General features: G+C 30.1%; 2 protein-coding genes across 3 annotated transcripts in view; one reads left to right on the top strand and one right to left on the bottom strand.

The window, feature by feature from the left end:
- The first annotated feature begins 10,923 nt into the window (after window positions 1-10,923).
- Window positions 10,924-14,285, top strand: part of LOC110224866 (protein transport Sec1a-like) — a 7,415-nt gene continuing 4,053 nt past the window's right edge. The window contains exon 1 of one of the 2 annotated variants that reach the window (XM_021012456.1): window positions 10,924-11,197. In XM_021012456.1, coding sequence (XP_020868115.1) covers window positions 10,949-11,197 — 249 coding nt within the window. In that variant the 5' untranslated portion in view covers window positions 10,924-10,948. The remainder of the gene's footprint in view (window positions 11,198-14,285) is intronic. The other variant, XM_021012457.1, reaches the window with a different exon arrangement.
- On the bottom strand, window positions 12,626-14,267 carry LOC110224868. The gene is made up of 5 exons (XM_021012460.1): window positions 14,136-14,267; window positions 13,860-14,064; window positions 13,521-13,786; window positions 13,043-13,428; window positions 12,626-12,954 (listed from the first exon to the last, which is right to left on the bottom strand). The coding sequence occupies exons 2-5, from the start codon at window positions 13,892-13,894 to the stop codon at window positions 12,739-12,741; spliced, it is 903 nt and encodes a 300-aa protein (XP_020868119.1). The 5' UTR covers window positions 13,895-14,064; window positions 14,136-14,267; the 3' UTR covers window positions 12,626-12,738.

Here is a 14,285-nt window from a genome sequence, read left to right as displayed (position 1 = left end):
CCTTTTGGCTATCTATATATTGATTCTTCTGCTGTTAGTTTATTTTTATGTTTCGAGTTATATAGCAATCGTTGAGTTGGGAAAAGATTTGTCATAGTTTAGTTCATTTTAAAGCATCAGTAAGGATACAACTTAACCCTCGAGAATTTTGGACAACGAAACGCAAAGATAAAATGTTGGAATGAGTGACTTTTAAGAATCAGCTAAAATAAAGCTTTCCAGAGACATAAGATTCTCGATGTAATTGGGAAAATGGTCATAGTGAAACATATCCTTGAAGCCCAGACTCTCACAGTCATAGTAAGACCACTTGTTGTACGTTAATTTCTTGGTAAGCCATTTGTCTTGTGCTGTTAGTTTTGAGATCATGAAAGAAAGCACAAATCGGATTCTCCTTACTTTTAGGCATATAAACAACTTCATGTGCATCAGTGACACCACTAAAATAGTGTGTGGAGGAGTGAATCATTTGATCGTCCGTGGAAGGATTAGTAAGAGGGCTTAAGTACCTCAATGACCATTCTTTGTTTTTGGCATCTTCGAGAACCCATAATCTGTTGCTGCTGCGAGAACAAATTTAAGCTAACTTTACTCGGTAGTTTATCAAACATGCGTCATAAAAACAAAAACAAAAAACATTCTACTTCAAAATTGCTCTACACTTTATCCCACACGATCTCACATTCTCCACTTCTCCTCCAATTACAACAATGGAACAACATTATTTCCTACAAAGAGACTCCACATCTCTTCCTTTTTATGATTCCGGTTTCTGCAACATCAATCGAGAAAAAAGAGTTAATTTAAGTAGCAAAAAACTGCAACCCTTGATCAAAAACCTGAAATTCTCGGTTTGCTTCATCCTTTATTCAAAACCGTGAAATTCAAAGTCTGGATCTACGAAGAATAAATCAAACGAAAAGAGGTTTATTAATTTCAAAATTATATATAATCATAACCAAATAAACTTTTAATCATTCATAAAACTTCAATTGAATAATGAAAAGTTTTTGTGAATAAACAATATTTTTAATGGAAAAAGTGGACTGCCAAGTCAATAAATTTGGGCACGGGTCAAATACTAGTAATACTATAACTAGATAACAACCCGCACGATGTGCGGGATGAAGTGATTCAAGTAAAATTATTATGATTAAAATTATTATCCGGGATCCAAGATCTATTTGTGTAAAACGAAACATTTTATAATTTGTTTTTGTTTTATTCAAATTTGGGACTATTTCATATAAGAATATGTTTTACCCGTGAAATATTTGAACCTTGAATAAAGCTTCAACGTGATAAAAAGTATTGACGAAATGTTACCATTTATGGCAATATGTCTTTCCGTATGTTTTAAAGATTTCGAGATTTTGTAGTATAAAAAGAAATTTTTTTTTTTTATAATAAGTATAAGAAATCCAAAATTTAGCAAAGATGAGATTTGATAGTTTCCAAGCTAAGATTTTGTAGTGTTCTAAATCTAAGATTCTTAGATTATGAATGGATTATTACGAAATGGTTATAATGTGGCCAGATTTTGGTTTATATACAAATGTGGTTATAATGTTTTTCTTCGAAAAGTTAGAACTCCTCCAAAAAATAGGATTTTAAGGAAAAAAATTATGAAAGATGTAAAGATTTTGTAGTTTTGAATTCGAGATTCTCGAACCAAATGTATATATTTTATTATTTAAATATAAACATAAATATAAATATAAATAAAAAGATTGTTTACCCATCCGCTAAAGAAAATTTATATAAATGTATATAAAGAAAAATATAAATATAAAAATATAGTAATATAAGATAAAGAAAAAGTGTATGTTTTTAATTATTAATGGAATATATGGATGTATCAGACTAATGATAAATTCTGTAAATAGTCTAATAAATCTTGGGTAATCTATACTATATAAAAGTCGAGGCCATAAGCTCCTTAGGCCGTCCACGTAAACTTTTAAACATCCAATCGCGGTTAGCCACCTCAATAAATAGCAGTTTTAGATTTTATTAATCTTCTATATTAAGATTTTTTAGAAAAGAAAAAAAGTCGCATATGAAAATAAGAGAAATATATGGAAATATGGAAAACTTTCTAGGTATAATATTTTATATGGAAATCTATAAAATAAATTAATTAATCAAAATGTAATGTTTTTTTTCAAAGTTTATTACATTTATAAACGAAAATAATGAAAATATGTACAAAATTCTAAATATAAATTTTAGTTAATCATATTAGTCTTCTTGTTAATTTATTTTTAAATTCTAACATCTATATTAATATATTAATAAAAAGAAAAAGAAAAACAATATATGGAAAGATGACAAATGTGAAGTATTGAAAAAATAACATATAGAAATAAGACAAATGTAAAGTATATTACCATCACATTAATTAACATTTTTGAGTTCTAATATTTTCTATACTAATATATTAATGAAAAGGAATAGAAAAAAAATATATAGAAATGTGACAAATATGAATTTTGAAACAACAACATAAAGAAATTAGACAAATGTAAATTATATCTTTCAATATTATCTTTGGCTATATTTGACCAAAACTTTTTTTTTTATAGCAAATGTTGATGCAATATATACTAAATTAAAAGTTCATATAAACTTTTTAGGGAGACTCACAAAAATGCCCCTTTTTCAATACCCCTTTTCAAAAATGCCCCCTTTGGATGTCCATTTTTAAAAATACCCCTTTTATGTACAAAATGACTAAATTACCCTTCTTTTAATAAAAGATATCATAAATATATAAGGAAATATAACAAAATTAGGTCCACAAAATACAAAATATTTTTGGCGGGAAAAGTGATCCCCCAATTTTTCCTGCCAAAACACTTGTAAAAATTTGTAAAACCTTTAAAATACCTTGTAAAATTTTCCCGTAAAATTTTTTCCCGCCAAAAAATTTTCCCGCCAAAAATTTTTTTTTGCGGGAAAAGTGATTCCGCAAATTTTTTGGCGTTAAATTTTTGGCGGGAAAATTTTTGGCGGGAAAAATTTACAAGGTATTTTAAAGGGTTTTTACAGGGTATTTATAAGGTTTTACAATGTATTTTAAAAGGTTTTACAACGTATTTATAAAGTATTTATAAGATATTTTAAGATTTTACAAGCTATTTTATAAGGTTTTACAAGTTATAAGGTTTTACAAGTTTTTTATAAGGTTTTACAAGTTATAAATACCTTATAAAACCTTATAAGTACCTTGTAAAACCTTTTAAAATACATTGTAAAACCTTACAAAACACTTGTAAATACTCCGTAAAACCTTTAAAATACCTTGTAAATTTTTCCCGCCAAAAAAATTGCGGAATCACTTTTCCCGCAAAAAAAATTTTTGGCGGGAAAATTTTTTGCGGGAAAATTTTACAAGGTATTTTAAAGGTTTTTACAAGTGTTTTGGCGGGAAAATTGCGGGATCACTTTTCCCGCCAAAAAATATTTTGTATTTTGTGGACCTAATTTTGTTTCAAATAAGGGTAAAATGGTCATTAAAAATTAAAAGAGGGCAAACTTAAAAATGGACTCTCAAAAGGGGCATTTTTGAAAAGGGGTATTGAAAAAGGGGCATTTTTAACAATTTCTCAACTTTTTATTAATATCTTTTAAGAAATGAAAATAAGAAGCTATAACCTTCTAAAGTTGTCCATGTGGAATATTAAACGACTAATTGTGATTAGTCATCTCACTAATTAACATTTTTTTCATCTCATTGATAAATATTTTTAAATTCTAATATTTTCTATATTAAATATTAATAGAAAGGAAAAGATAAAAAATTTATGGAAAGAAGAGAAATGTGAATTTTTTAAACAACAACATATAGAAGAAATAGGACAAATGTAAATTATAGATTTCAATATTATATTTGGTTATATTTTACCAAAATTCTTTTTTTTTTAATAAATTTTAATACAATATATTCCAAATTAAAAGTTCATATAAAAAGGATTAATATATATTTCTGGCCATAATATTTTTTCAAAAAAATAAGTTGATAATGACGTGTATATATCATCATAGAATTATTCTTTTTCTTATAGATGTCGTCGAATTAAAGAAAAACTTTATAAAGTTTTCACTGCCTCTTGATTCCGTATAAATACATTGATGAGGGTTTTCGTCAGCTCATATCCAGCTGCTACGTTTTAAAACTGTTCGGGTAGTTGGTGACGATATATCAAAATCACCGGCGAGCTTTCTTAAAAGAAAGTTAGTCGGTAGTTTGTAGAAACGTGCATATGTTATTAATTCATAATAAGAAGAATCACACAAAACTTTTAAGTAGAAGATGAAAAAAAAAAAAGAGATGACCTTTATTTTATTAGAGGAGAGAGATGGTTTGTTCATCCGCTATTTTAATTACATTTCCTAACAAAGATGAAGATCACATTTGTAACACCCCGGTTTCAGAAATATGGTGGTGCATGCGGAGAGGTTTAAGAGAATTGATTTGGCCACCTATTTCACCAAAGTCCACTTATCTTTTCAGTCAACGGTCCTGAGAGAACTCCACAGTTAAGGGTGCTTGAACTGGAGTAATTTCAGGATGGGTGACCTTCCGGGAAGTGATTGTCGGAACTGTGTGAGTGAGTACAAAACACAGGGAAAGATCATGTGGTGATTTGTAGGGTCGGTAAACAAGTCTTTAAAGTCTTCCGGACGTAGCGGACCGGCCGTCAGACAGGGGTGGGCCCATGGGCCCGAGAGAAGACGTGGGGCCCACTGGTAGGGACGGTCAGGGCGTTACAACATTTATGAAATCGGATCAAAAGTTGCGACTTTTGATGATTAATGATTTTAATGGTGATGATGACGTTTGTCTCAATTTTTAAGAGCGACTTAGACGCTGTGTTCGTGGGAAGACGGGGAGACTGTGGGAGAAAGAAATTTGGTTGGCGGTGGAACTGGCTGACCTTCTCTTCTTCTTTGATCTTGGCACTTAGATACTTGTATCTCAAGTAAACTATGACAAACCCATGAGCAGCTATACATGTCAATACTTTAAGAATCGTAACTACACATGTTGATGCTTTAAATCTCTTTTATTTAAATTTTCTCTCATACTCATAATTTGATATGGCTATCTCTGCTTTCTCTCTAATCATAAATTATAACCATGTTTTTATGCTTGAAAGTTAATTTATATACTATGATTTTATTTTTATTTTGACTCATCATCGATTGTTACTTTCTCCTTTTTTTTTGTGTGGCTCACTCTGGCATTACATCCACATCTAATGGATCACTTTGAATTTCCTCCTTCCCATATGCTATATTACGTAGAGATCAGCTTTTTTGTTATTGTTGTCATGTGAGATTAAGAGTAGTTTTTATTATTTTGGGGAGAGTAAAGCCGAAAGGATCTGACTGAGTTTTGTGAATGGTAGATGTGCTAATGGGAATAAGTGCCTGCAAAAAGACAAAAATAGTGATAGCTTTCGAAAAAATATTGTGAAGACAAAAATTCATATACATATTGAAAAAAATGTGAGAAAAATATGAGTTGCTTTTTTTTTTTTTTGTAAAAGGAAAAATATGAGTTGTTTAAGAAAAAGTATAAATAAGTTTATGAATATACTTTTATAAAGAAACTTATCTTTACAAGAGCTATACTACCTAATGCAGTGAGATAGACGAAAAACAATAGTGAATTTGCGTACCAAAATGAGAAATTTGTCGAAGTTAATCTCCATACAGCAATTTATTTCATGACATTCAATCAAAATGTCGTATGTGAAAAGAACTGGTTATCCAAAATAGCTAAAGAAAGAAATTAAACAAAAACACATTCCTTTGATAAATGTTGTAAAATCCTAAAAGTTGTATTAGAATTTTTTTAGTTGTGTATTTAAATTGAACTATCCGCTAATTTTAAATTCAAAAATTTAAACTATTAACAATAAGTAGATAAATAAAAACATATATTTCCATATTTTCAATAAATATTATTAGTAATACAAAATATTACTAAAAACAGACCCGCGCGTAGCGCGGGTTCAGAACCTAGTTTATACTATATAAAAGTCGAAGCTATAAGCTCCTTAGGACGTCCACGTGGGATTTTAAACGACCAATCGCGGTTAGCCATATCATTAATTAACGTTTTTGAAATTCTTATTATTTTCTATTTTTTTTAGATTTTTGTAAAATGGAAAAAGACAAGATAGAATATGGAAAAATCTCTAAATATAAACTTTTGTTACCAAAATACATAATATAGAAATAAATCAAAATATAAAGTTTATTTTTATTTTTATAAACTTATAAAATTTAATATACGAAATATTTAAAAATATGTAAACAATTCTAAATAATATTTTTGTTATCAAAATACATAAAAATAAAAATAAGAAAAAATATAAAGTTTTAAGTTTTAAAATGGAAAAAAAGATATATGGAAATAAGAGAATATGAAAAATCTCTAAATATAAACTTTTGTTACCAAAATACATAATATAGATATCAATCAAAATATAAAGTATATTTTTCTTTTTATAAGCTTATAAAATTTAATATACGAAATATTTGAAAATATGTAAATAAAATTGTAAACTTTTGAAAAACAATATATGGAAACAAAGAAAATATAAAATTTAATTATAATAATAATAATAATAATAATAATAATAATAATAATATTAGTCAGCACACTTCCCCCCCCTTCAAAGAAGCTTACCTGAGTTTAGTCTCGGGGGACTAATCCTCGTTACAACCTGTTTACACAAAAATACACTCCCTCTAAACCAAAATCACGTCAGTTTCTCTCAGAAGCGAGAAAGCGAGCAGCAAGCTGAAAAAAGGGGGTTCTCGCCCAGCCGCTTCTTTTGATTTGATTATTATTTGAAATCCTAGACTAAAGAAGAAGCTCCTGAATCCGCGCAGGGCAAAATCTGCAGCAGGAGAAGAAAGAGGTTGGTCGGATTCTTGCCACCAGTTAATCTACTATCTGAGCTTGACTCTTTGAAAGCCTTGAACTGTGAATCTTGTAGAGTAGAAGACTTATAGATTCAAATTCTCCAACATATAGATGTCCTTACAGAATGAAGATCTGGGCGAAGTCCGTTGGAATTAGCCTTGATAAAAGGTAGCTTTTTATTTGACCCTTTCCCTTTTTTTTTGAGAGCAAGCGCCTAAAGGAAGGAAAATAAGACAAAAAAAAAGAGGACGAAGCAAAGGCTCACTACGTTAGGTTCGAATTAGTTTAGAAAAAAAAAAAGATAATTGCAAAATAATGTAGTTAACTGAAATTAGAAAGAGTACATGTAAACATGAAAATTAAACTCACGTAGACACGTTTACATCTCTTTAATTAAAAGAATATTTTTAAAAACCAAAAAAGAAGAAGCAAATAAGTTAATATTAATTAGCATTAATTAATAGTTTTAGTTTGTAAAATATATTATTAAACAATAGAGGAAAATTTCCAAAAGTCGGAGAAAGTTAAAATTTAAACGAATAGGAAAAGATTAATAACGTAAAGGAAAACTTCTTCTTAAAAACCAAGGAAAATAAGAAAGTTTCTAAATTCTAAAGTAGTGGTTTATGTATAAATAACCATCTTATGGATCATTGATATTTGAAAGACCAAATATTTTATTTTTGAAAATTCAAACAGGGCTTATTAAGTTACTATGACACATATATATAGCTTCTATGCTTGCGAAATTAATCCAAAAAACTTGTGTAGACATTGCCATTTGGAGAATCTTTCAACCAGATTGGTTTGGTGTAAAAGGCATGACCGGTTCTCTGCATGCTTGTGTTGCTTAGCTTCAAGATACCATTGGATGTGACTGTGGCAATCCCTTGGATGGATATGTTAGTCAGTGGAGGATGGAAGCTATTGTAAGTGAATTCAAGGATTTGGGAAGAGGAATTATGGGATTGGGAAAGGAAGCTGAAGAACACGATAATGAGGAACTTGACGAACATGGCTCTGTGGTTTTTTTTTTTTTTTGGGCGTTGGTTTTTGATATTTAATTTATAAGAAGGGAACTCAACTAAATTTATGGTGTGGAAAAGTCTTAATTTGTTAACGTCAACGTAAAAGTCGTCAGTCATCAATTGTCATCATGGGTTTAGCCCGATTTAGAATCCATCCATGGTCGATGGGAGATGTCTCGGCCGGTGATAAAAATTAAATGAAAAATCAAATTAAAAAAAAGTATACAATCAAGAGGTATGTGATATGTGTAAGTCTATTTGATATATTTTGGTGAAAATTATATCATAACAGAAAAATAACACCTTATCACTTTTTGTCTCCTAAACAAAATATATTTGTTTGAAAACATATCAAAAATATTTTATTGTATAAGATAACTAGATCATGACCCGCACATACGTGCGGGTTTCATATTTTAAAATTTTTTTAACAAATTTTAATTAAATATAGATTATTTTATTGTTTTTAACTTTTTATGATATATATTTTAGTGTATTAGATCTGGATCCACATACGTGTAGAGATATTTTTATAGAAATTTTTATAGAGATTCAAAAATATAAAATATTTGTTGTGTTAGTGAACTTCGTAATAGTATAAATATTATAAGTTAGAGTAATGAACAAAATTCAGTTGCGTTAATGCATAATTATATTTTAAGATCCGGACTAATTTAGTTGCAAAAGTTAAGTGGTGTTACATTTTTATTTTCTTAACTAATCAAAACAATTCTAACAGTTTGATTACATATGTTAAATAGAATATGAATTTGGTTTTAGTTTGGGTTATTTCATGTATATTAGCTAGGCGTAACTATTTTGGAACATGAAAATATCCCGTCCGGTATCTGTCATAAATTCTTTGTCCCATAATCTGTCACGTATACGTAAAATAAAAATATTATAGTCCCATATCTGTCATAAATAGAGTATGTGTAATTGAAAATGTATGTACATGGTTACATGTGTAAACAAATTTATTTTATATAGTGCTCATAACCCGAACTCATGCCAGTTGGGTATTTAGTTTGATTTTTAATATATGTTCCCTTCCCATCTCGTCTCGTAATTTCTATTTCCATTTTATTCCATTAAAATCATATTCCAAATTCTTGTTTGCTTACTTTTAAATATCATATAATATTATAATATATATTGTGAGTTTTGCGGATTAATATGTATACCGTTAAAGTTACAAATATATTTAAACAAATTTATTAGTGTTTTTAGCTAAATTTTGCATATTTTTCTTTTCATTGTTTAATCATAATTAATTCGATTTTTGGGACTAAAATTAAAATTTGAGATACATCTATAAAAGGGATATACTATTGCTGCATAATTTGTTTTGAATGCAAAATATATAATTAGTTCACATTATTTCGAAAATTGTGTGCAATATATTATGGATTTGTTTAAGGAAGATCCGGTTGAAAAGAAAAAAAAAACACAAAATATTTCGAAATTAATATGTACAATCTTTTGTTTAGATATTTCCGAAACTTTCTCTAAACGAAGGCCATAACGATAATTACTTTAAATTTATCATTATTTGAGTTTATTTCATAGTAAATATAAATATTTGTTAATATCTAATATCGTTTTTTTTTAAATTGTGAAATAAAATTTTGTTTTATATCTCAAAATTTGTGAAAATATTATAACAAAACTGAGTCATAAATATTTGTATTTAATTTTTATATGAAATTTCAAATTCAATATTAAAATTCTCCATTGATAAAAAACTTTTTAAACGATAGTGTTTTTATATTTTGAATTAAAATGGTATTATTTTTCTTTTTATTTTTGATATAGAATAGTTTATTAGGATTGGTTTAGATAAAATTTTAGTTGGATATCAAATCTTATTTTTTTCAATTCTCATTGGTTAACAACTTTTTAGAATTTTTTTTTTAATTTTCGTCCATAATTAATATGAGAGAGAAAGTGAGTTTAATTTTTTGGAAACTAATAATTACTTTAAAGAATTTTACTATTTTTATTTAAATATATTATTTAAAAACAAAAAACAATGGCATTTTTGTAATACTTTACATTTTATAAGGTTATTTATGTTTGAGTGCTTCCCAATTAATAGTATAGATGTAATAAAAATAATGTAAAAAAGTTTTTTTTGGCAAAAATCCAAATAAAAGAAAGATAATATTTTAGTAATTATCATTAGTGGTATAAATTTCATCAAAATATATCAAATAAATGCAAACATAGAAGATATGTTAAAACGTGTACATATTTTACTAATAGATAAGAGAAACAAAAGTATACCCAAACGTGTACATATTTTGGTAGTTTAATTTCTAATATTTTGTCAAAATATTTTTATGATTGCTTTATTAATAGCAAACTTATTAATAATATAAAACAAGTCAGAAAATGACACATTGTATTTGTACAACATTCATACTAAATTGTATCTTATCTTATTAAAACAAATTTTTAAACAACATAAATGAAACTAAATATATAAATAAAAAACATTTATGCTAAAAAGAATCAAAAATAAAAAATAATAATAATTTTACATTACTAATGTTGATGTGTAGCTACTTAAATGATTACTAAACCTAAAAATATATTAATGATCGATAAATACAAACCCCCGCGTAGCGGGGGTTAATAACCTAGTTATCTAAATAGAAGCCAAATCATTGTGAGAGCGACACATCAGCGTGACAATCTTGTTAATAACACATGATGGTAAGATTTTTTTTTTTAAAATGTTTCTCTATTAATATATAGGGGATTTGTAACCTCTTATATATTTTTATTAATTTTTTTTTTTTTTTTTTTTTTTGACAGCATATTTTTATTAAATTTTAAAAATGTTAAATAGTTTGATTATATAATAAGATCCGATTTCGTAAGTCCACACCATTACTGGATTTCATTTAGGCCCATTAGGGTTTGGTGTATATAAAACAGAAAAACCTAGTACGGATTTGTTTAGGTTGAGAGGATGCGGTGGTGGGGGGAGGAAGCGGCGAAGGCTGCTAAAATAGCGGTGTGGTGGGACATGGTTGAGTGTCCGATACCCGAGGGATTTGATGCTCGTCGGGTCCGTCCGAGTTTAGAAGCGGCATTCAAGAAACTTGGCTACTCTGGTCCTGTCTCCATTACTGCCTATGGCGACCAAACACACACCTCTGTTGACCTCCTGCGATGTCTCTCTTCCACTGGAGTCGCTGTGTTGTACATACCAGATCCGGTTAGTCCAATTTTTATCCATCTCTAGAATTGAGAGATTAAAATTTCCACAAACAAAACTATACATAAACTTTTTGCTAATCCTTAGTTTTGGGCTTTTTATAAATTCACAAATATTACGATAATTAGAGCATCTCCAATCCCATTGTTTAATATAAATTTTGTAAAATTTAAAGTTGAAAATATTTTTAAGAGTTCTTAAATTTAACAAGAAGAAGTGTTGTATCACAATATAATTAGATTTGGTATATTTTCTTGTCTTGAATACTTCATCCGAAAATTGTGATGCATGTCTTTAAAAACTTCAGTATGTTTGAAGTAGTGGTATCATACAAAAATCAGAAATTGGCATTCAATTATGCCATACGTTACCTTCTTTAATATATTTTCATATTAATAAACCTCTCAACCTCCACTTCTCATCCATCACACAATCCTCAAAACAAAAGAAACAAACCCAAAAACAGAGCAATCTCAGAAAGATGAAGCTGCTCTCTTCACCATGCAACTAACCAGCGCCTCCGTTCTTCAGATGGCTTTAAAAGCAGTATTTTCTTACATCAATGACTCTGCAGAGTTTAGAGAAATTTACACTAGTTCTTAAACCCTTTGGCTTGCCACATAAGATAGAATAAGTGTTGTGTTTTGACCACATCTTCTGTTAGTATCACCAAGCCAAAATAAGGATCTCAAGCACCGGTTACTACATTTATCATGTAAACAACACTAAAACTTGCTTCTTCTTTTTACAACCTAATCCATCCTGCAGAAAGATAACTATATGTATAATCCAATTCCAAACCAATCCTCCTAAATCTAATCCTACACGACACAAGAACACCCTTCACCACTAAAAACCAAGACAGAGCTCTATTCTTACATGCTAAGTTCATGTAACACCACTAAATCTTATATGCATAGAACTTGGTAAATCTTATATGCTAAGTTCATGTAACATCACTAAATCAATAAGCTCACTCTCTCACAATGCTAACTTCTTCCTCCACGCTGCTGCAACAACATTCAATTTCTCTTTCTATTTGATTCCTCTTTTCTTGCCACTATTGGTGTTCAGCCAAGCTAATCTCAAGCTTACCTCTAACCTTGATGCTGCTCTGCTTCTTTTTCCCCGGATTTACTCAGCTAACAATCAATGCTATAACAAACAATCAAGAAACATTTACCTTCATTGATGATAGAAGCCTTCTCCTTTTCCAGTTGATCCTTAACGGCTTGATTCATACATGCAGCAAGAAATTGAAGCTTCCTTGATCGATTTCTCGCCGAATCGGATTAGCAAATCTCCGATTAGGTTTATCTTCGGTCGCCGATGTAAGTCTCTTATACCACGATAACACACGACGGCATTGATTACCGGAAAATCACAAATCGTCGGTTGCGTCGTGAGAGAGAGAGAGTCGTGCATTTAGCGGAAGAAATAAAAATAAAAGTCAATTTCTTTTTTTTTTTGTTTTATTAAAATTAAACGTCCAATCATATGTCGACATGTGTCCGGCTCTTTCACAATCTCAAAACACAAATTTATTGACTAGTGAACCACTTTCTTACCCTTGCTAATTCTTCTTGGACATCACGGCTAATTTCTCCATCAACTGCTACTGGTGCATGAATGGAAACACATATATCGTTGATGTTTGTGATCCTTGGAACTTGGACGTGGTGAACCAGCTCAAGGACAAATTGAACTGATCCACAGTGCAGCAATGAAATGCACATGGGAATTTTCACATTCTCATCCTGGAGACAACACAAAATTTGTTAGGAAATTTTCAGTGAAAAGGAGAAGAGGATTAGAGAGAAATTACGGCGCAAGAGAACATCATACCTTTGCGTTAGCTATTACATTCTGCCTAGCCTCAAAAGACTTCTTATGAAGGTTTTTCTTGTGAGTTCTACTTCTAGCTTTCTTTGTAGCAGCTTGTTTAGATTCCTTGAGACTCTTAATGATTGGGACTTCTGGTTGACCAAAAACCTTCGACCATTTCAGTTGAAGTAGTACACGGGAATCATTTAGGTTGCCTGTGGAAATCATCATAACTCGATGGCCAGCACCTATCAACTTGGTTATGTGATTACAGTAGCCACAGTCACCTGAAATGAACACATGGTTTTCAAGTTGAGTAGGAGTCTCATCCGCATACATCTCTTCTAACATCTCTTTTATCTTCACATCTGCAGCTTGGTTACCCTTTGTGACTATCTTTTTAGATCCTGAAATCAAACAGTTCACATTCGAATGATTACAATCATAAGTGTAATCATTCCAAATTTCTTCCCAATCAAATAGGTAGTGAACAACTTACTAGTACACTTATTGGCAAAGATGATTGGAATGTTGCTCAGAAATTTTGGGAGAGGTGAGTCATGATAGCCAACGACCAGCTTAAGCTCTACTTGTCCAAATTCATATTCCTCAAGCTTTTTCACGATCCAATCAAGTGCTAGCTCGTGATCCATACCGGCTGGGATTTCTGCGTTCTCGTAATCCCACCAAACCTTGGTCTTCTGATGAATCGCATCTTCATCTTTCGGACAAACACTGTTGTAGTGGTTTCCATTATGGTATGACCTAAACGGGTAAATTTGTTACATGGTGAACAAATCTGTTAAGTAGTTCAATTGAGTAAGATATAAGAACTTACAAGTTGATCATGCGTCCGTTAGGCAGCTTGGGCATGATTTCGTTACTTCGAGAGTAATCCCGGTATACACGTATTCCAGTGTGTGTGATATTAGCAGCTGGATATGATCTCCCCAAGTTCCATCTTGGCTCATGCGTACACAGTAAGCCTCATAACTCTCATGATCAAGATAGTCAACAGACTTCTCAAATAGTTCATGATTTGCCTGTATAAAGCCATAGCCATTTAGAAGATTACAAATCAAATTTTAAAAACTTGTAAGAAAATAGGCCTTACCTGCATATATTCTACGATCTTTCTACGGATGTCGCCGTGAAACTTTTGATTGCCGTAGAATTGATGGCAAAGTGCCCTGAATAGACAGTTGCCATCTCTACCCATCGGGATGATTTTGAACCCCAATTTGTCAAGGCGTCAAAATGGATC

This window comes from Arabidopsis lyrata, assembly GCF_000004255.2.
Source record: "Arabidopsis lyrata subsp. lyrata unplaced genomic scaffold ARALYscaffold_1, whole genome shotgun sequence".
Classification (NCBI taxonomy): Eukaryota; Viridiplantae; Streptophyta; class Magnoliopsida; order Brassicales; family Brassicaceae; genus Arabidopsis; species Arabidopsis lyrata.
Note: the sequence above shows the minus strand (reverse complement) of the source record. Positions and strands in the feature narration are given on the sequence as shown.